Genomic DNA, 22,757 nt, shown 5'->3' with positions numbered 1-22,757 from the left:
AGAAAAGGAGGCTCAGGGGTCGCTTTGGCTCTGCACAGCTCCTGACAGGAGGGGACAGCCGGGGGGTCGGGCTGTGCTCCAGGGAAAGGGACAGGAAATGGCCTAAAGCTGTAGAAGGGGCTCAGGTTGGACATCGTCACTGAAAGCGTGATTAAAAACCAGTCAGGGAGGCAGTGGAGTCACTGTCCCTGATTTAAGTAAGGACTGGACGTGGCACTCGGTAGTTCCCTGGGCAGTACTTGTCATGTTCACAAGGTGGTGCTCAGTCACAGACTTGGTGATCTGAGGTCTCTTCCCAGCTGATGGATTCTGTGATTTACAGTGCAGCCCTGGCCATGGCTGTCCCCACACAGAACCACTCACACTCTGAACAGAAATGCAGAAGAGACAACACTTTTTTTTCCAAAATATAACTTTATTATATATATGCATATATACACACACACACCACACTCACTATATAGAAGCTCAAAGAATGCAAAACAGGGATGGCCCACAGACTGTTTCAGGTGTGCACAGGTATGCACAGAATACAGGTTTCCAAAAACCCCTAGCAGCTCCTTACCTGCGTCATTTCCACATTTCACACCAAACCACAACCCAGAGCTCACGGCACCGAGCGACATCGCAATCAAAGGAGTAGATGAAAATAAAGATGAAATATTTCTCAACTCAGTCCAGTGTCAAAAAAAAGCTTAAAAATCTAAATGTACAAATTCAGCCTTAAAATGGTTTAGTGCAAATATGAAAATTAACAGCATATTTTTAAGGTATTTAAATAAGCTTTAATATAACTCTAGTGCTTCATTCCTATACATATTTTCCCACCAATAGATCCAACAGCACAGGGGCATTTCCTGTTAAGGGTGGGACAAACCCAGAACCTGGGAAGAAACAGCATAAAGTCACTTGTTAAATCATTTATTTATCTTTCACTGAAGTTTGTTAAAAAGGGACGGGGGATATTTATTAGCGGAAGATCAAAATATTTATGCTTGTAGGGATTCCGGAGCGGGGAGCGAGGGCTCTCTGTCCCTTGTGCTGACATTCAGCAGAGGCGCTGCTGGTGCTGCAGAGGTCCGGGCGGGGCTGTCCCGCCATCAGAAGGTCTCGTCGTCGTTGCAGTCGGCCGTCCAGTGGCCGAACACCTCGCAGGTGTCGCAGTAGGGCCGCTCCTCGCGCCGGCTGCCGTGGTGCGCCGAGTGCGGCGGCTCCTCCAGCGCCTGCGCCTGCGTCGGGCAGTCCTCGGTGTCGTGCAGGTCGAAGCAGCCGCAGATGTCGCAGAAGAGACGCGGCTTCTTCTTGGACAGGCTCTCCTCCTCACTGCAAGAGCAGCACCAGCACCAGTCAGTGTCTGTCACGCAGGAGCAGGGCCCACGGCCCTGCAGCAAGCTCGTGGTTACTGAGACTCGGGAAATGCCACAGAGCTCAACCAAAAATAGGATACAAACCCTTCTGCACCACCCTGCTGTGCCCCACCATCCCCTACACTCCAATATTTACTGAACAAGCTGCTGTTCATGCAGGTATTTGCACAGAGGTATTTAAAAGAAACACATGTAAAAGAGTTTCTCTTTTCCCTTAAGAGAGCTGAAATCATGACACATCAAATAGGTTTTAGTTCTATTTCTCTGGATTGGTTCTTCCCATCCCAACACAGCTACAGCCTCTTGGGAGCAAAGACTTCTACACTTGGAAAGGGCCAGATTCACCAAGTCATACAACACACATGTCACAATACATCAGTGTTTGGAACTGGTAGCTACAAAGCACTATTTGCACCCCCAGTTACACCACAGTGTAAAGAGAAGGCTGGATTCAACCACTAAACTCCAGGGAAAGCTCTGTCTGTCCCTCCTGACAGCTGAGATCAGGCTGGTGCATCATGCAGCTCTACCAACAGTTCCCAGAACAAGAGCCAAGGTTTCCTTTAGGATTTGTACCTGTCATAGTTATTTATCTCCTCTTCATTGCCATTGAGGGCTGCTTCACACATTCTTTGTATCTTCAAGTTTAGTTCTTCGTTTCTCCTTTGCAGATCCACTATCACTGAATTCAGGAAGTCGATCTAGGAGAGCCAAGGACAAAGAGAGTCAGAGGGGCAGGGGGATGGCTCCTCCCCCAGCCCAACGTAACCAAGGAACACTTGGGAAATTAACAGGGGAGGAAAGAAGTGGAACCAACCTCGCCCTGGTGGAAGGAAGGGTTGCCATCAGCAGGTGAATCCAGAGAAGCAGAAAACCAGAAAAAGATTGGTGGTTAGTTGTATGTTCATGACACTTCTGGGGGCTGCACAACTGGGAAGGAGATTTTTTAATCACTGTGCCTGACATTTGTGATCTAACAAAGGCTTTATCATGAGCAGAAGGTGATTCTATTCCAACCATATTTTCTAGGCATTTGTTGGCACAGGCCCCTGTGAAGCAGCACTTCACGAGGTCACTGTGACTGTCCTACTCCAAATCACATCTTCCTGTGCCAGCTGAGCACCTTCCTTCTCCATAGCTGCCACCTCTTGTTCTGAGCACAGTTCTGCAGTTAGGAAGAACTGCAGAGCTCAGAGGCACCCAGGGGCCCATTTCTCCAAGATGGCAAGCACCAGCTTCAGGTGGGCCACAGCTTTTCCTCATGCACTTCCAAGAAACCTTGGGAAGGCCAAGGAGCAGTGAGTGATGCGCTAGGCTGTACCTCTGACAGGCTGCAGGGCACAACTTGCCATCCTCACTTCCTGCTTGTTTCCTCACATTCCCTTGTTTCTCCAGTATCACTCATCACTTAATTTAGTATTTACTGTCACTGATATTTCCCTTCAGAAGCTGAGGGGCTACAGGATAAATCAGTTAAAATCCTGACTGACAAAACCCAGTCAGGTACAGACTGTCTTTGGAATATTCCCCTCTCCTAAGGCCCCACTGCTGGTTTAGCATGCTCATGTGCACATCCAATACCTGCTTCTCTCTTGCAATTTCCTCCTGAAGCAGGGTAGCAGCATCACCTTAAAAGGGAAAAACCAAACAAGGTACAATGTGACTCGTGCCATGGCTCGGTCAGAAATAATGTCACAGGCTGTGAGGGCAAGGACACTGGAGTGGCTCTCGCTTTACCTGAGGGGCTCATTACAGTTAAAGGCTGCTCATTGTTTTCCTTGAGTTTTTGCTCCAAGTTCTTCACCTTTTCCTCAAGTTTCAGTTTGTCAGACTCCAGGGACTTCACCACTGACTGCAGGGTTTTTGCAGAAGCGTTTTCTCCGCGGAGCACCGTGATCTGGAAGAGTTGTTTGACAACACTTAGACCATCCAGCACCAAGCCAGAGCACCAAGGCCAGGGCCCTTCAAGCAAGGGCTGAACAACCACCAAAACATGTGCCAGGAGTCACCTGGCTCAGCACAGGCATCTAAAGATGCTAAGGTTTAACTATGCCATGTAAAAGAAAAATCATCAGCCAGCTCTTCAGGAGCCAGCACACAAAGCCTCTGGCTGCAACTTAAATGAAATTAGGAATCACCCATTACTCTTTTACCTCATGTCTGAGTTTTTCCAGTTCCTCATCTTTTTGTGTGATCAAGGCACTAGTAACATTGATGGATTTCTGTAAAGATGCTCTCTCTTCATCAATTTCTTTTTTTAAAGTAGATTCTCTAAAAGAAAACCAAGTAAAACCAGAAGTCATCTAATGAATGGGTAACTGTAATGGCCTAAAGTATTTTCATTTAATTTCAAGTATTAAACTACTGTCAGAAGTGGTTCTTAAAAAACAAATTACAATTTACCACTTGACTAAGTTTTTATATATGTACAAGCATTTCAGGTGTTACAACTGTGGAAACAAAGCAAAAACTTTACCTAGGTAGTACATGCCAGAATCTGCATAGCACCGTATCCATTTGAATTTAAAGGAGCAAGTTAACAGACTGGGGAGATACAGGATAAACAAACATGTTGCACAATGTTGCACAAAGCCTAACTTGAGAGTTTTGTTACTTCTTGAAAATTACTATCAAGCAACAAAACAGGCATGCAAAGCTCATTGTACAAGTGGTCATGCAAAGCATGGATGAGGCTGGAAATATCAGCTGGTCCTCACTAATTTCAGTAACATCATCATTTCCTGCACATGGAGAAACCACATGGGATTTGTTTTATTTCATGGGAGAAGGGTTAAAAAGAAATCCTCCAAAGCAGGCACAACTCTCTCCTGTGTACATATATCCAGTTTTCCGAATGTTTTCCATGGATCTTACAGAGATACAACTTCTGCCTACAGGCACCACTGCTGTGACACCCTCACACTGGTGCAAGCTGATCTTCCTGACAGGTCACAGAACACACACAGTGAGGAACTGTCCTCTGATGGGAGGAGCATTGCTACAAATTTCCTTACAAGCTGAAAGATTTTGGTTAAAAAAGAAAACAATGAAAAAGTGACTTCAAACCATTAACTTTTCTCCAAGAGGAACTGGCTCTTCAGTGCAGGCAGCAGTGCTGCTAGTGGCTCTGAGCTCCTGCAGGGGCTCTGAACTGCGCTGCACTCCCCAGCACTGCTGAGGGATCAGGAGCAGGGCCCATCCACGTGGGAGGATGCTCAGGGGACAGCTATCGAGCTCAAATGGCAAAGTTTCCATCTCTGTGGTACCTACAGTTAGTGAGAGCCACGATACCCAGGCCATGAAACACGGGAAATCTCACCCACTCGAGATAAACTCAGCAATGAGAGCACAATGAATGCAATTCTTTCATTGTTCAGATTGTACTCAGGAATGGAAGCAGCAAGTGGAGAATCTGGGGTTTAGAAAAGCTGAGGCAGCTACCAAACAAGAACCAAAATTTGATTTGGTTTTGGTATATTTTTACAATGAGAGAATCAACAGAAGTGGAAACACAACTTGCAGACTGTGAGATCTTGCCTTCAAATACAAGTTATATTCTTGTTAATAAAACCCAAAAGGGCACTGGCATGGAAAGTGCCCCATGGCCAACCCCGAGCCAGCAAAGCACTCAAAGCTCCACAGCCACCTCCGTGTTCTCCCGCAGGGCTCCCCACGCTCTGCCTCTCCCGTGCTGCTCAGTGCTTTGTCCCATGGAGCAAACTGACAGAGCAGAGCTGCAAATCCAGGATTTGCTGGGAAGTAAACCCTGAGGACATCTGGGAATCACATCTGGAAGTTGCTGCTCACAAGCTCTGCTGCACCCGAGACTTCTCCCGAGCGTTCCCGTGCTGTGCACACAGCTGGGAAGGGCAGATGAAACCCCAGTGACTCAGCCCATGCTCAAGAGCTTGTGATTCAGCCAATGTTTCCACTTGGTCAGATCTTCATGGAGAGATCAGGACCAAACAGATGCTTTTGGCACAAATATGGTTAATTTGCCATTTGTCAGGCTTGGCTTCAACCAGCACAACGCTGAGGTGGTTGAAAAAGGCAAACAGATTGTAAGGATAGAGATAAAATATTTACAGACTCAATACAGGAGCCTTGAATGCTAAAACACAAGGGGAGAGAAAGGAGAGAAGAAAAGAAGAGAGAAAACAAGAGGGGAAGAAGGTCCCTGTGCTGGAGCTTTGGGTTTCCTTTCCCTGGACAGTCTCTCCAGGAGCTGCTCCAGTGGGGGACCCAAAAATGCTGGACCTGGATCATCAAAAATGCTGATTCCTAAGTGTGGATCACAGGTCACTTCCAGGCAGAGGCTTGGCTGCTGCTGGGAGCATCGTGTGCAGTGGGAATGGGAAATAACTGCACTGGGAGAGCTTGCAAGGAAAATCTTGTGGAAATTATTTATTTCAATTGTAAAAAAAATTTAGTGAACTTAAACTCTTTTCTTGCTAATTCAAGTTCAAAACATCTACTTACCAGCAGGGGGGAAATCAAAACAATAAAAATGACTTTTACATTTAAAAGCCATTTTAAAACTTCACTTTCTTGAGAAGCTTAAGCCATGTACTGAGCAGTGTGTAGAAGTTGTGGGAGAAAGGGGTTTGTTTTAGTTTAGCATTAGAAAAAAAAATAATCACCCAGATTCTTCCCTTACTACAAAAATAAGAAATTCTAAGAATGAAGCAAATACCTTAAAGTGCTACTGGGTAAGCTTTAAAAATGCAAGATAACAAGAACCACATGTTAGAAACATGGAGTACAAATGCAAAATACTTTAAGGAAGAACAATATTTGCACCAAGGGCTTTTTCTGTTTTGGTAAAAAATATATAGACTTTTTTTTATTTTATATATATATATATATATAGCTGAGTGTTTTACAAAACAAAAGCAAGACACCAAGGGACAAAGGCAGCCAAAATATGTACAACAACTTTACTAAAAAAAAAAAAAAAATTATTTATTGTAACGTGGATAGACTTTCTTGAGTCTTACCATTAAAGACACACAGATATAGCAAAGGAAGTAAGGGCAGGAAAGGGAAGAGAGAGGAATGAAATGAGTATTGATAAACAGTGAAGCTCAAAGACAGTCAGACAGCAACCCACACTGAACCCCAGAGCTGAGCCACAGGAACCCCCCACGATCCATCAACACCAAACTCCTGCCACTCCCAGCTGGATCATCTCACACAAGGGGATGCCAAAACAGTGGGAGACAATTCCTGGGGGTGGAAGGAAGGTGAGAAAATCACCCCCAGAGATTTGACCTAATTGAAACACAAAGATGGCTCTTGTTCAGCAGCTCGAGTTCTTAAGGCAAAAGGAGGAAATTATCATCTTCCCATCACCAAATTCTGTGGAATTTGGGAATTCAGAGACTTTTCTCATTATTTTTACGTGATTAGTTCTTTATTCAGCCAAACCTTTTTCATTAGCACTGATGCCACATGTTGACATGTCTCTGAGCCCCAGTGCCTGCAGTCTCAGCCAGGCTGCTCCTGTTGCTCATTTTCTTCTTCTATTGCAGTTTATTCAACACTGCTGATTAAGCCAGTCACAAACTGGGGCATCTCAGTGTAACTGACTGAAGGTAAAGTCATGGAAAAATTCACTGATTTAATTACTGTCTGAATTATTTCAGGCAGCTCACCCAGAGTAAAACAGGAGAAGGAAGATCAGAGCCACACACCTTCCTCTGTAGAACTTACAAAGAGTTTGTCTTTGAAAGTGTTCTCTGTGAAACAGAACTGCTGGGAAGTACTGAATGACTTGGTCCCCACTCCCTCCTTCCTCTCCTCAAGTGACCTCCAGGAGTCACACTACTGAAAACACATTTTCAAACATGTTCAGTAACAGGCTGGTGATGCAGCTCGTGAGGCTGCTTAAAGTTGGAGCTTCAGGTGGTCCAACTCTGACGTTCCCTAGGGAAGCACTGGCTGGGGGAACACCCCATGTACCTGCTGGCCTTTGGAACCCCCTCCCAGAGAACAGAGTGGCAGGGAATGAGGAAGGGAACAGTGAGAATACCGAGTGGCCAAGGATGTGCATCAACACCCAAAAGCCACTCACTGTTCTTTGTTGTGACCATTATAAATCCAGGAAATTTAGCAGGGGTTGGTTTGTTTTTCCTGGAACAGCCGAGGTGTCGTGGGGAGCTGTGTTGTTCTCGAAGGATTTATGTAACTGCTTTTGGAAAGCCCCCATTTCCCTCAAGGCACAAGGGCCAATCAGCTTCCCATGCACACACTGCAGACACTCAGATTTGTCATCTGGGACCTTTCCCTGAGCAGCAGTTACAAAGGGATGCCCCAAACACCCAGGACAAATCTCCTGGCATTGAAAAGCAGTGCTGAATGAACTGCAATAACCCACAAGGAACTCAACAGCCCGAAACCATGAGAGCAGCAAGTGCTCAGAAACTTTTCTTTCCTTTTCCCCTTTTCCCCTGAAAACCCTCCTCAGCATCACTGTATTCTCCATTATTTTTCAAGATCTCACCAGGTCAGATCTGTGCACACACATTTTATCAAGACTGAGGGACAACCCAACATTTCAGAGCAGACTAAAACCAAACATTAAACTGGTCACTGCAAATTAGAATTACCACAAGGTGGGAGGTGTGGAACTAAAGCAAATGTGGATGCTTCCAATCCAATGAGTGCAACAACTCAGCACTTTTAACCATGACACAACAGAAAAGAACAGCTCTTAGCAGTGTTTTTGTGTTCCATTTCTGTAGGACTGTGGGGTTAAACACACGTCAGCAGGAACAACTTACCTCTTTTTCATCTCTAATAACTGGTTATTGAGTACTGATCTCTCCTCTTCCAGCTGAAACACAAGTACAGACAGACTCCAGTTAATACACTACAGATTATTTCCTCAGTGTGATATATCACAGCATCATTATCATAAAATAAACGTGGGAGAGGCTGCAGAGTCCCCAGATCCTCAAAGCAGCAGATTTTCTACTGGCACAGCACATGCACCCAAACACAAAATGTACAGCGAGGGTCTGAGGTGCTTTATGAGCATTTCCATGTGCTGTGCACACAGCAGAGGTGGGACCAGTGTTAAAGGATATTTCCAGACCCACCACACATCCCCCAAGAACCCTTTGTGTGCCTGGCCATTACTTTTAGCCCAGCACTGGGGAACTGCTGGGCTTGCTGTGCTGGATCATTGTACCACTGACCCGTATTTGTTACTGCCCCGTTATTCAGAGATGAATTATTGATCCCAAAGCTGTTGGTCTGGTGTTTGTTACCACATCCTGAACCAGTAACTCGGTGAGGCCACTCTTAAGCCCTTAAAACCTGCAAAGCATTCAGCTGAAATTATTGTTGTTGGTTCTTGGGTCTAAACTGGGTTAGGAAATGCAAAGCAACAAAACTGCAAAGCCCAACACAGAAATACTGGGGCAAATGATCCTCTGGAAAGGTTAAGAAAACAAGTATTTTTCAGGCAAATGAATTATTTTTCACCATCTCCTCCTTTCTTCTTATTCAAAGGCTAAAGTCAGCAATTACTGCTCTGAGAACTGTCTGTACCAGAACTCCCTGAGCACAGGCTCCAGTGGGATTTCACAAGCTTCCAGGGTTCATCCACAGGGTCAGGAACACATACATTTATAATGGCAACCTCAGAGCCCTGACAACAGCTCCTGTCCCTGACACAGGGAATTCTTTCAGCACTTAGCAGATCCTGAGGTTCAGCACAGAAGGTGTTAAACAAGTTCCCTCAAGCAGGCAGGGTGTCTGCCAGCCCCCAGCTCTCAGCTAAATGCAGCTCACTGAGAGCAGCCATCTCCTCCACAATTCCTGACAAGTTCCCTTCTCCTCCCCTGTGCTGCAGTGCTGTTAAACCCTCCAGGTTTGGGATTGACCAGGATTGTTTTACTGGGCCTAATCAGACAACTTTATTGATACAAAAAATAGATACTAGAAGGGTGTAGAGAGACTCTATAAACAATTCTTAAAGCAAATCAAGATGTGTCTCTCAAGGCAAGTGACCACTGTGGGAGAGCAGAGCATCAAGGCACTATGGGGGTATGGCCAAGCTTTTCCTGCAGGTCAAACCCAGTCAAAACCCAGTTCCACCAGCAGCACCAGAGCAGCCCCTGATTCCAAGTTTGTGTCTTGTTCCCTGCCCAGAGGCAGCCTGTGTGAACTCCTGACATCTGTACAAACTGCTGACAGAAAGGGAGAAATATGACAAGTCTGAGAAATGAGTCCCCAGGAGCTGCAGCTTCTCCAGACCCTCCTTCTGACACCTGGCTTCCTGCACATCTCCAGAGTGAGTGGACTCTTCTCCTGCCCATTACACTTCCCAGATGGTTTTTTGGATTCCTTGTCCTCTGTCAGCACTGGTATTTCTCTACAGTCACACTCAGCACCCTCGGAGCAAACCTTGCACACTGTTAATAAAAGATGGGCCAGGTGAGCTGCTGGGTATTTCTACACCTTCTCCAATGAACTTCAAATGCCTGAGCAGGCCTGAGGCTCCCAAAATGCCACAACAAATAATTTGAGGCTAGGAAAGTTCCCTGAGCTCAGTATCTATCTGAATGTGACTCTTTAACTAATTACAATCAGCTAATTATTAACAGATCAATACAGAAAAGCTCCCTCAGCATCTCTGGCATGAGACACTTTAACCTTTAGATGTCCAGATAAATCATTCATGACACAGGATTCATTAAATTTACAAAGTGTGTCACAAGCAGCCACAGATTGTCTAACCCAGTTGACAACACACTTGTTAGAATTTATGTGGTTACCACAGCAACAGCTCAAAATTCCCAATCCCGTGTCTGCCCCTTCCTGATGCATCTCACAGGTACCTGCACAGACCCTCTGCAGCCTGAGCTCTGCTGTGTTCTGCTTTCCTGCCCACTGCCTGGATTTTTGGGAGCCCCTGGGCAATCCTGCTGTGGGACATCCTTCACTGCCATCAGGACACTCCTCTAAAACCTACTGGAAGAATCTTCGTGGTGACATTTTTCCTGAACCCAGGGAGCCACTGGAGCCTGAGCACGGTGTGACAGGAGAGGGGAGGTGCTGGGATACCAAAGGCCTCTCCCAGACTTTTGGGAGGCTGAGCTGTTCACCAGATCTCACAGCCCAAATATGACATTTGGGAATTGCAACAGGCAGCATTCCCACATTCCCGGGATTCAGATCCCATTTTCCAGAAGGGGACACAGTGCAACACAAAGGGCTGGAGAAGGCAAACAGGCTGTGCATCCAAGCTCCAGCAGATCCTCCAGATCCTTGCTCTTGGAGCCATCTCCTCATGGGCAGGACAGGCTGAGCTGACACAATTCCAGTTTGTGAGGTGATGGATTCATCCCTGTGCGTCCCACGCTACAGCTGTCTGTCCTGGCAGGGAGAGAGGGATCCCTGCTGACAGATCCACAGCCAGCAGGATGCACACAGCAGGAATTATTCCTGAGGTCAGCTGCAAACAAGGGAGGCCACAGAGCCAGGGCAGTGACACAGCCAGTCCAGGGCTCAGGGTCCCTTCCCTCGGGGCCATTCCGGGTGACAAAATGCAGGAAGATTTGACCAACGCTGCCAAATCCTTCTGAAGTTACAACTCTCCGTGAAAATAACAGGTTGCCTCAAGGACTCTGAAATAATTTAGGAAACCCTGTGGGAGTGGGGAGCAGCTCCCACTGGCTGTTTGGGATGTGCCCTCCCCACTTGCTCCTCAGATGGGGAATGAGTCAGTGCTGAGCCCACACGTCTGGGACTCTGCTCGTCACCTCCAAAGGTTCTTGAGGATCAAGGAGCCTGAGCATTACTCCTGCCAGCAACTAAAAGGATTCACAAACTGGCCAGGACTGTAGTCACCCATCCTCAGGACTTCCAAACAGGACCCTTGGGGAAAAATCAACCTCTTGGCTTTAAAAATATTAAGCCTGTTGCAGGGTGGAAGAACCTGTGTCCTGTCACGGGGAACAGGATCCCCTCCCTGCACAGGTGCCCTCTCAGAAAGGCAGGACACAAACCTCACCCTCCTACATTCCTGCTTTTGGATCTTTTGGAGACAATCTTCCAAAGATTCCTTCCCAGTGTGGCTGTCACTGGAACTGCTTCACAGAAACCAAACCCTCCACATTAGGGGCTGTAAATCTATTTTATCTTTTGGCAAGTACCAGTGACGCAAGCTGAGTAACTTGCCCATATTTTAGGATTCCAACAACAACATGTTCAGATATAATAGCAAAAAATTTAAAAAATAAAGTAAAAAAAGCAGAAAAACACCTTGCAGGGGTTCTGTTCCCTGGGACCCACTGCCTGGCTGCAGCACAGTGTGAAGTTTGAGCAGACACAAGTCCAACCAAGTAGTTTCACACAGTATTCTGAAACACATCCTAAATCCTCTTTGTTTTCAGTGGGGAGAGCAGGAATAAGAATTAAAAAGCCACATTTCCTCAGTACAGGCGGATGGACATTTCCACAGCTGTGTAACAAAATCACTCCCGACAGAAATAGCAACTCTCTGTTAATACACTTGGCTAAAGCACGTTTAATTTATGCTCATTCCCAAGCCTTCCCAAGTATCCTTCCCGGGTTACGTAACCTTCTGTCAGCCTGCACTTCCAACCTCCCCGTGCAGGTGGCTTCCAAATTTATTCCGAACGTTCCCAGCACCGCTCCGCCTCTCCAGCTCGGGCTCCCGGGGCTCCCCGGGGCTCCGGCCGAGCTCCACCCGCCCGCTGCGGCCGCTCTACCTTGTGGTGCTGGCTCGACACCTCGTCCCTGCTCCTGCCCAGCTCCTCGGCCAGTTTCACGTTCTCCTCCTGCAGAGCCTCGAGCTGCTGGGACTTGTGAGCCGCTGCCAGCTTGAGCGCTTCGCTGCGAGCACACAGAGAGCATCGTTACCATAGGAACGGGAGAGGCGAGGGAAAACCGGGGGAGAGAGGCGGCTTCACAGCTTGGAAAAATACACCGGGGTCACGCGGCTGGGGATCGGGAACAGCGGTGCCAATCCCGGGGACACGGGGACGGGGTGAGCCCTGCGGCCGTACGGAGCCTCCCCTGCCACCGCTCCAGGTACTCGGGAATTCCCGGGATTAGCACACCCAGGGCAGGAGGGCTGGTGATGTCTGCAGCCCCGACTGCTCACAGAAGGGAACTTTGCAGCCAGAGGTAAAACAGAATTGCTTAAAAGCATAAAAAAAGAAAGAAAACTTGGAAAAAATGCAACAGGAAAAAACCAGCTTTGAGCTCCACTTATTTAACTACTCCCTACCAGGTCTGACATCCAAAAATGCAGGATCACAGGAAGCAAAACCTTATCTATTCCATTATTTTAACAGACACAAAACTGCAAATGAGACAAAACCAAAGCTGAAGAAAAAAAAGGCTTTGCAGCTTTTATCAGCCTGTGTTGCTACTAATGAGCATAGTTTCCTTAAAATATGTTTTTTGCAACAAATTTTTAAAAATATTTAGCATGCTGGCTGTAACATGAGTGACTAAACAGAAAATCTTTAAGATTTGACGTCTTTCAAAAAGCACAAAAGATACCCTTAATTTCACTGAACAGTAAATTTTATTACTCTTTTGTTTTTTTAAAAAAGGAGATGCAGTACTGCTGTGTGCCAATACTACAACCTTAAACCCTGACTGGAATGTTAAAAATACTTTTATAACTGTGGGAAGTAGAAACACCCTTACGTCAGAAACTTATTCAAGCACTTCAAAATACAAGGATCTGTTGTCTCTTACTGGGCACATTTAGACAAAAGTCTGATTTTAGTTCAGCATCTCAAAGGAGCCTGATCTTTCAACCATTCCTTCTACCTGGTCTCACCTTGGCAAATTCCCACTTTGATCCCCCTGGACTGGAGCAATCTGCTCCCACCTCTACCAGTGCTGAGCAGGACCACACTTTCTAACCCTACTTCTAACCTCGTTTCCTTGCTGAGGTGCAGCACTAACCCCTCCTCCTCTTTCTTCTGGCATTAAGGCACTGATTATTTAGGGAGTTAAAAAAACTCCACACCCAATACTTTCCCTCAGGCCAGCCTTTTCCAAAGGACACCCTGTCCCTGTCACATCCCCCTGCTCCAAAGGCACCACATTCCCTCTGCCCTCCTCACCTCACACTGCTCCCCCCGAGCTGTGCTCTGCCCACACTCTGCTGCTCAGGAACCCCTGTCACCAAGCTGAGGCTCACTGCAATTAAAACAGGGCAACACACAACTAGCCAAGATCAATTAAAAACTGGACAAGCTTCCCTTTCTCGCCAAGGTCTCAGCTCTGATGACCACATTCAATATAGGAAATAACAGAATTAACCCACTCAGAGTGATCAGGGTCCTGAGAACACCTTGTGGTGCTGCAGAGTTTCAAGGCAGCATCTCCTATAAATAATTACTGCCTGGCAAATTACAGCCCAATTTCTGCTGCCTTGCTACAATATCAGAGTCTCCCTTGTTTTTCCAGCATTAGAACAACCAGCAGTCATTTACTCTGGCATTTTCCACGAGCACTGAGGCAGGAATTGCTCCTGGAAAGAAATCCTGCCTTTCTCAAAGAGGTCTGTGCAAGACCCCAAGTTTTCCAAAGCCACCAGCACAAGCTGCCAGTCACAGCCAGACACTGAATTCTGTGAGCTGGTGGCCCCTGTGCCCTGGTGTCACCTCAGAGCTGTCAGTGGCTCAGAGCTGTCACAAAATGACAAATGGAACAACAACAACAACAACAATAATAATAAAGTCAAAGCTGCTCTTAAGCAGTCAGTGAGATTCCAGCTCTCACTCCATGAGCCAAGAGATTCCTCTGGGAGCACACAGGTGGGAAGTGGTTTGTGATTTAATGCAGGACACCTCTGAGAGCTGGGGATGTGCAGCCCGTGCAGGGCAGCAATAACTGGGATCTTTATTCCCTGCGGCACAGCAGCAGCTTTGCTACAATGAGATTCCACAGGGCAAATTACTTTATATCAAATACTTTCAGTTCATTTGTTTGTGTCCAGGGTTACACACCGTGAGCCTGTAGTATGTAAAATGTAGCAGCTCAAACAATGAACAATTAACTCGAGTTTTATATCCCATATACAGAATTTGGTTTACAACATTTAGGAAATAAATACACAGGGGGACCACAGAAATAAACTTCATAAAGCCATCAATGAAAAATAAAAGCAGAGTCAAGTTTCTATGAACAAAGCCACTTAAAACTCCAAGTGTACTTGTAATTAAATCAGAATTCTCTTCTAATAAAGATTTTAATATTATCTCATGTCCTCGGGTGGCAGAACCCTCCAACAAACAAATGATTTCAAACTATTCTCCAAGGATTTGCTTTAATTCCCTTCTGCAACTTAGTAGCAACATTCTCATGCCAAGTTTTGCACATGCCAAAAATTTAATTTTCATCCAATATCTGCTTTATAAGTCAGGATACCAGAAAGGTGTTCAAAGATAATTAAAAAAAAGTAAAGGTAAATATACCCACAAAAATAAACAGATTTAACACTGAAATACTTACAATTCTTTTTTAAGTTCTTCCACTTTCTTGTTCTCCAGATTTAGAAGTTCTTTTGATTTATTAAGTTCCTCTTCATTTTTCAGGTTGTTTTGTTTAAGCATGTCCAACTTAAAGAGGAAAAAAACCCTCATTACACCAATGAAACCACAGAGTTCTCAGGAAACACCTTCAGCCAAATGGGGGTTTGAGCTCTTCCATTTTCTATCTTTAACTCCTAAATTAACCCAGCCTGTCTGGACTGATGTGCTTGTCCAACAACAAATGTTATGAGACCTTCTGCATTCAAATAGAGCAGCACAAAGAATTCCAAACCCACTGGACAGCAGCTTCCAGGAATGTGGTGTCAACACCCCAAGGTAAAGCCCAAAGCACCTCACCTCCATTAACTGCTGCAGCCCTCGGAGCATTAATTACTTTTTAAATGCACAGCTTGTTGCTAAAACCAGCTGCCCCCTTGATCTTTATTGCTCTAAGGTAACTCACAAATTCTGCTTTTCCATACCTTATTTTCTGAGAGTCAGGAGGGCTGAATGCTGTGCCTGCACCCACAGGAAATAAATTCCTTGCAGAGATCTTCTTGCATGGGACAAAGTGTTGGGCATGGATTTCCTGAGCTCTTATCCCCCACGGAAACACCAGCAGCTCATGGAGCTGATTTGTTTGCATGCACCACAGAGTGTATTTATTACATAACAGATAATCTGCAGCCATTCTCATGGCATTGCAGGACCCTGTGGATTTTTTTAATCCAGGAAGGGAACCCCTCCCACATGAACGTCACCAATTCTAATTCCGCTGGAAATCGCCCCGGTTCCAGCCCAGCTGCTCACTCCAGTGCTCTGGCAGGGCAGAACATCAAAGGGTGAGGGCATCCTCCCCTTCCTCAGGCCCTGGAGCAGCACAGAGTGGTGGGAAGACATGGACTGGACACAGATCCCAACGGGAACTGCTGCACCTTAGACTGACACCAGGTGCAAAATACAAAATAACCATGACCAGAAAACCACGTGCATTTTCCATCACCCTGTGCTCATCCAGTAATTTTTCACAGTGGGAAAATGACAGAATCCTCTCCTGCCTATTTAAATTCTCTATAATTCAACAGTTGCTCTCACAAACAAGGCAAAACTTTTCACAGAAAAGCATGTAATGTGATTACTTCGTTCTGCAGCTTCTGGTTTGTCTGTCTCGAGTTCTCCAAAGAGGCCAAAGTTTCAATCTTCTCTTTGTGAATGGCATCCTTCTCCTTGGTCACCTGCTCCACTGCCTGGAAAACATCTTCTGCCAGTTTGGCCACCTGGATATAAAGGAAAGTGTGGAAAAAAACAGTTATTCCCAACAGGAACTCTGACAGCAAAAGAGCAATACTTTATGCACAGCTCCATGGTTTGTCAGCTGTTTCCCAGGTAAGTAAGGACTTAAACTTGGAATTTATTTGAATTTTGGAGCTGCATAAAGTATAAAATGAACTGAAGATTCCATTCCATGCAGAAACAGATAATAACCTCATGCTCAGGTCACCACTGAAGAATTTTAATTCCTGGATTTCTAATTACCACCACTGTAACTGCTCTCAGACCTCTCACTTCTTTAGGCAGTAGAAATTCAACAGATATTCACTTCCAACAGCCTGGTATATTTTCAGAACATATAGAATTAAAAAACCTCAAAAATTTGGAAAATACTGGAATTAGAGATAAAGCCAATTATTGCATTATTTCAGTGTTGTTCATTATGGCCTCATAAAGGAAATACTGCACAATGATATTAAAATACTTAGGCAGGTGTCATCTATAGGATCTCCTGATTCCAATTTGCATTCAATATGATTTTCTGGGCTTCAAGCCACACAAACTGAAAATCAAAGTATTTTATAAAGAATTTGTTGGTGGTGAATACAAAACACTTCTGTGAATAAAAAGAGCACCAAGAATTGTCAACATCTTTCCCTTTCTCTCACACTGCTTTTAAACAATTACACTTCCTGAAGCAGCACATTCTTTTATATTTTTGGAGTAACTCAGATTGGTAATTTGCTGTAATTGCACATAAAATTTCACAAAGATCCAATCTAAAACCTCATCTACTACTGCTTTAGATTTTAAGCTGCACAGTCCTTCACCAGAAGGAGCTGCTCAATGTCTCCTACCAAATTCAGGGAACACAACTTCCTTTTATTCACAGTTTATGTTGTTTTCTTGCAACATTCAGCAACAACAGAGGCTTTTGCAGTTAAAAAATACTAAAAAAAAAAAAATAAAGTGTTTTTCAGACTCACAGTTGCAACTTGCAACAACCCCCAAGTACCATATTGAGAGAGCCCACAACTGCAGTGTGTTATGAAGTGCTGAGAGTGCAGTGAAGTGCAGAAAGGACACCAGGGATTAGTGCTCAGGATTAGTAAAACCAGACCCGGACTTGACTTTTAACTTTGAATTTAAATACCTCTGGTTCCTGTACTACTGCTTGGGCCTGGAGAGTCTCAATTTCTTTTACTTTCAAAATCAGATTGGTCATTTGCTCCTGCAGCATCTGATTTTGGCCCTGAGACTCCAGCAATTTGTCTGAGAGGCCACTGTTAGTTTTTTCTAAAAGTTTAACCTCATCACACAGTCTGTAATAATCCTGGAAGAATTTCCCCATCTCATTCAATAGTCCTTCCTGACTGATGAGCAGACTTTTCTGCTCATTCCTCAGGCTGTCCAGATCCTGAAGGTACTCAGTTCCCTCCTTCTCCATCAGCTCCATCTCGTGTTCAAGCACATCCATCTTCCTGGCAATGCAGCTGTGCACGGCCCGGAATTCTGCTGCTGATTTGGACAAGGAAGCAAAGTCATTCTTCAGTCGCTCCATGCTGGCAGTGACCTGCTCTTTCTCTGCAGAGAGGACTTTTTCCTCTCTCATTATTCCCACCAGTTTCATTTTACATTTTTCTTCCTCCTGAATGCAAAGTGCTTTCTCAGCCAGAACTTTATTTTTCTCTCTCAGCTCTCCTAGCTCATTCTCTAAGCAGCAGATGTTCTTTTGAAGTTCTGTACGTCCCAACAGAAATGATTTCTCGTCCAGTTTTTGAGCTTCCTTTTCTATGGTTAAGGTTTCTTTCATAAGAGCAGCCTCTCTGTTTAATTTCTGACACTCCTCCTGCAGCTCATCCCTCCCCCTGGCGATGGAGCAAGTGTCCAAGGAGGATGACAGGACCTGCTCGGTGTGTGATGCAGCAGCCAGCTCAACTTCTAATGCTCGTTTGGCATCCTGGGCCTCCTTCAGAAGACTGGAAAGGTCACATTTACAGGCCATTAATTCTTGATTTTCTACAGTCTTCTTACTGAGTTCTCCCTTCAGGGCTTCAATGGAATCTCGGAGTGTGGCATTCTCTTGAGCCAGAGCGTTCCTGGATGAGAGGTCCAGCTCACGTTCTCTCTTCAGATCAGAAACTGCCTTTGCACAAGACTTGTTTGCATCAAGAAGCTCCAAGTATTTTGTCTCCAGTTCCTTCTTCTCTTGGAGAAGAGCTTCATTGTGCTTTTCAAACTGCAACGACTTCTGAAGGACAGATTCCTTCTCCAAGGTCAGCTTGTTCATTTTCTCAGTGCAGATTCTCTCACAAAGCTCAGCATCTGCTGAGGCCTTCGCAAGCTTCTCAGCAGTAGCCTTATTTTCATTGAGAAGTTGCTCCCTTTCAGCCAAAAGCCTTTGTTCTGATGAGGAAAGAGCCTCTTTCTCTTGATGTAACTGCTTACATTCCAAACTGAGTGTCTCTCTTGAGGCTTTAATTTCCTCAAGAAGACAAGTGAGGTTCTCAAGGGAATTCTGCAGCTCCACGGCATCTTTCATCGCTTTGGTGAGCTGGGTTTGCATCTCCTCTCCTCTCACTTTTAACACTTGGTTTTCACTGACTGCCTTGTCTAAACTCACTTGCAGCTTTTCTGTGCCTTTGAGGAGCGTTTCCTTCTCCTCCTGCAGGCCTTGCAAGACCCTGCCCAGCTCCTCTTCCAGGGCTTTGTGTCTGTCTTGGAGAGCCAAGAGCTCCCCTAGGGCTGAATCTCTCTCTGCAGCTAGAGCTGACACTTGTTGCTGGAGCTCCCTTTGCTCTCTGGCCAGGGCCTCACAAGAACTTCCCAGCTTCTGGATAACGTCATCTTTGTCTTTTAGAACTGCATCTTTCTCTTCCAAAAGTCTCTTCTGGTAATTCTCCTGCTCTTCCCATTCTCTGTCCCGTTTCTGACACGCCAAATCCATGGCATCTTTGCTGGCCTGAAGTTCCTCCAGCTTTTGGAACAAGGTTAACTCCAAGGACCGGAGAGCCTCATTTTCCTGAGCTGCCTTCAGCAGCTTTGCCTGCACTGCCTCGAGTTCAGAGAGTAATTTGCTTTTCTCAGAAACCAGTGCTCCCTTTTCTGTGCTCTCCTGCTGGCTTTTGGCCTCAGCTTCTTCCTTCTGCTTTAGGATTCTTTCATTTTCTGCCTTCAGTTCTTCTTGGTCTTGTTGCATTAAGGAAATATTTGTTTCCAATTCTTTAAGTTTTGATAACAAGGGACCTCTCTCTAATTTTAAAGTATTCCCCTCCTGTGCCAAAGTCTCTTTTTCTGATATCAAAGCCCTCATCTTGTCTGACATTTGTTCGATTTCTTTTCTGGATGAAGCTAACACAGAGCTTAAGGACTAAAGAAGTTGAGAAGGGAAAACAAAAATCAAGTCAAGCAGACAAATGAGAAATGTGCTTTAATGGCAAATAGAGCAACTGTAATTTAAGTTTTAAAAGTGTATACACTGACACACAGTACCTGTTTGAACTCAACTGCTGACAGACACCCCTGTTACATTACAGAACGTGCATCATCCACAAGAAGTTTTAAGTGGCTAAATAATATTAAAAATATAATGGCTTAAAGGTTCCTCCAAAATTTCATGTCATTTATAAAACTATTCTCAATAAATTGACTGTAAATTATTCAAAAGAGGAGCCACAGAATGATTTCACGAGACTCTAAGTGAATTAAAATGCAAGGAATTCTATTGGAAACTGACTTACAATTCTCAGTTTCACCTCCTCATGATTCTCTCAAAAAGATGTTGTCATGATCCCTTTAATTCAAAACACCACATCAGTTCTGTCAATATTGTGTGTCAATCTATACACTAAATAATTTGCTAAATCATACAGCAAAGATTATAGCAAATAATTGCTGAGGGATGAAAGCAAGCAGTAAAGTCAAAGAAACAGGAGGGAAAATTAAAATTGCTTAAGTCAAGCTACACACTGAGTAGCTGCAGCTCATACTGCAAAATAAAAGGTGTGTAGCACTTTTAAATGATGTAGTTCACAATGCATCTTAAAATCCAAGCATATAAAAAAACAGGGAATGACATCTGGTTCCAACTGGCTGTGCTCAGCCAGATCTATGAACATAAAATGTTAACTGATATCAAAGAACTGTATCTCATCAACTCTTGTGTAACTGAGAAGAACTAACAACCAGTTTGTCCTGTGGGCTTCTCCTCCCTAACCCATACCCACGTACCCTGGGAAAGTTCAAAACAGAAAAACTACAAAAATCTGGCTATGAAAGGTTGAAGCAGAGAGAAAACGAGTCACTGAGACAGAAAATTTAACCTTTAAGTCACTTGCAGAGTGACAAAAGCCACTTACTCTGGCCTGCTCTGCTTGTTTCTGCAGCTCCTCAGCCTGTGCCTCCAGCTCGCTGTTTTTCCTCTGGGCACTTTTCAGTGCCTCTTCTGCATCCAGCAGGTTCTGTTTAAACCCTTGGATGTCTGCATCGTGTTTAGCCACCAGCTCAGAAGTTTCTTTTTCATGCTTTGCCTGAAGATCTTTGTACTGATGCTGGCTGCTCTCAATCTGCTTTTTCTGGGGGAAGGGAAGACAGTAAAACGCAGGTCAAGCAGCGGTGGGACCATACTTCTGCACAGTTTTAGTGCTTTTAAAATTGTTCTTACCATGTCTGTTAATTGATCCTGCAGAGTTTTCAGTTCTGCTTGATGAATCTTGAGAGTTTCCTGCTGACTCTGCTCAGCTTTCTGTGTTGTCTGCTCCACGTTTTTCTCAAGCTGAGCAGCCTTTTCATTTGCCTTTGTAAGCTCAAGCTGTATTTGCTCCAACTGCCTGGAAAGACCAAATGAAAGAACATCACTTTTTGCTGACAGCACCACAAGCACAGAGATGAAACAGCCAAGATTGTGCTGAAGTTCTATATTCTGACCAAGCATTTAGAAAGAGATTTCATTGTTTAACAGATAGTGCTCTGCTAAACAGGGAAGATCAAGTTATATTGCCCCCAGTATTGTACATACAATTTTTATTTGGGGAAAAAAGCCCCACATTTTCTCTCAAAAAAATGTGACCCAAGTATTTCATATTTCTAAATAAACGGAGTTAATCAGGTAATCAAATAATCATGAAGCACAATCACAAAACAGTCTGGATTATTCAAGAGGTCATCTACTGTGGGCAATAAGAAGCATGTTATGTAAGAATTTTGGAATTCTGAGTGTTGGATGCTCTTCAAATCACTCCCAGGAGACTGTTTTGATTGATTTTGTTTGCTAGAATAAGCTCACTTGTCATATCAATGTGACATTCAGGAGCATCTTGTTCAGATATTTACAGAAAAATGAAATGAGAAGCTGGAAGTGTGGGAGTGGAGATCTGATGTGACAGTGCTCTGACAGTGATGAAATACCTTTCTTTTAACCTCAGCTCATCGTTCATTCTTGTGAGCTGGGCAGAGCTGTCTCCTGATGACTTCATGATCTCTGCAATGTCATTTTCAAGTTTGGCTTTTGCTTCCATCAGCTGCTGCTCCCTCTCTTCTCGCTCCCTCAGCTTCCCCTCCATCTCTGAGCAAAACAAAGGTGGTTAAAATGAGAACTGTAAAGAACTAAAACCAGCAATACTGATGCTCCAGACCTTACAGATCAACCCTTTAAAAAGAAAAATAATGATTGATTGAACTGGTAACAGCAGCAAAAGCTTAAGGACTCTTCAGAAACAGCAAAGAGCAGCTGGTCATTTGTTTCAGAAGTGATTCACTTCAGGCCATGAGATGTTGGTACAAGTTCTGTTGTCTCAGAGGGGAAGGAAGCAATGCAGGAAGAGATCTGCAGGTCTTGCAGGTGAAAGCACTCATCAGCTGTTCAGCAGAGCAGCAGAAAATGAACAAAAAAGGCAACACGAAGCTCCAGTGAAAAAATGCCTCAGGGCAGGCACTGCCAGGGGCAAGGGCAGCCTTGGGATCACCTCTCCCACCACCAGGCAAGGTTTGCTTCAGGGCACAAATCCCTCTGCACTGGTTTGACAGAGATGTAAAGAGAAGAAAGGCACAGCAAAGCCTTCTACAGGTTACAGGAGCCAGGCCAGTGCACAAAGCTGATACATTTCCAGAACATTCAATTTCATCCCTTCCTTACCAGTCAAACTACACTTGAGCTGCTCCAGTTCTGAAGACATGAGTGCAAACTGCTCTTCTTTTTGGTTCAGCTTCTTCACCGTTTCTAGGCAAGTAAAATTTGGAAAACAAAGTTAGTAACTTATTTAAATGCAGATAATTCTACCTACTTGCAAGGTATGTTACCCTTCAGAGAGGCTACAAATAATCCTGTCCTTTCCACAGCCCCTGAAACTGCTTTGGCATTAGCTATGAGACTGAAAGTGTTTAAAAAAGCCATTTTGTCGGCATTTAATTTCTGCAGCTTTTTAGTTCTCTGTTATTTCAGTAGCACATACCTTGCATAGCTTGTTGAACATTCTCTGCTTCATCAGCTGCACTAGTAAATTTTTCTTTCTGAAAAATTGATGAAAACTTAAGGTAAGGCTTGGTAGTAACAGCACAATTCAACCACTGAATTTATATTAGGTATTTTTCA

At 44.6% G+C, this 22,757-nt stretch overlaps 1 protein-coding gene across 12 annotated transcripts in view; it reads right to left on the bottom strand.

Annotated features, from left to right (window-relative positions):
* Positions 1 to 394: 394 nt before the first annotated feature.
* The window catches only part of CLIP1 (CAP-Gly domain containing linker protein 1), a 61,735-nt gene continuing 39,372 nt past the window's right edge, over positions 395 to 22,757 (bottom strand). For 6 of the 12 annotated variants that reach the window (XM_072936084.1, XM_072936087.1, XM_072936088.1 and 3 more), the window contains 14 exons: positions 22,618 to 22,675; positions 22,302 to 22,385; positions 21,575 to 21,731; positions 20,832 to 20,997; positions 20,527 to 20,742; positions 17,322 to 19,538; positions 16,036 to 16,173; positions 14,877 to 14,983; positions 12,110 to 12,233; positions 8,150 to 8,202; positions 6,061 to 6,081; positions 3,521 to 3,638; positions 3,105 to 3,264; positions 2,841 to 2,995 (listed from right to left, as the gene is read on the bottom strand). In XM_072936084.1, the coding sequence (XP_072792185.1) occupies positions 2,841 to 2,995; positions 3,105 to 3,264; positions 3,521 to 3,638; positions 6,061 to 6,081; positions 8,150 to 8,202; positions 12,110 to 12,233; positions 14,877 to 14,983; positions 16,036 to 16,173; positions 17,322 to 19,538; positions 20,527 to 20,742; positions 20,832 to 20,997; positions 21,575 to 21,731; positions 22,302 to 22,385; positions 22,618 to 22,675 (3,774 nt within the window). Of the gene's footprint in view, positions 1,324 to 1,943; positions 2,069 to 2,184; positions 2,191 to 2,840; positions 2,996 to 3,104; positions 3,265 to 3,520; positions 3,639 to 3,843; positions 3,912 to 6,060; positions 6,082 to 6,222; positions 6,360 to 8,149; positions 8,203 to 12,109; positions 12,234 to 14,876; positions 14,984 to 16,035; positions 16,174 to 17,321; positions 19,539 to 20,526; positions 20,743 to 20,831; positions 20,998 to 21,574; positions 21,732 to 22,301; positions 22,386 to 22,617; positions 22,676 to 22,757 lie in introns of those variants that run through there. The other 6 variants (XM_072936092.1, XM_072936093.1, XM_072936094.1 and 3 more) reach the window with 5 other exon arrangements.

This window comes from Taeniopygia guttata, chromosome 15, assembly GCF_048771995.1.
Source record: "Taeniopygia guttata chromosome 15, bTaeGut7.mat, whole genome shotgun sequence".
Lineage (NCBI taxonomy): Eukaryota > Metazoa > Chordata > Aves > Passeriformes > Estrildidae > Taeniopygia > Taeniopygia guttata.
Note: the sequence above shows the minus strand (reverse complement) of the source record. Positions and strands in the feature narration are given on the sequence as shown.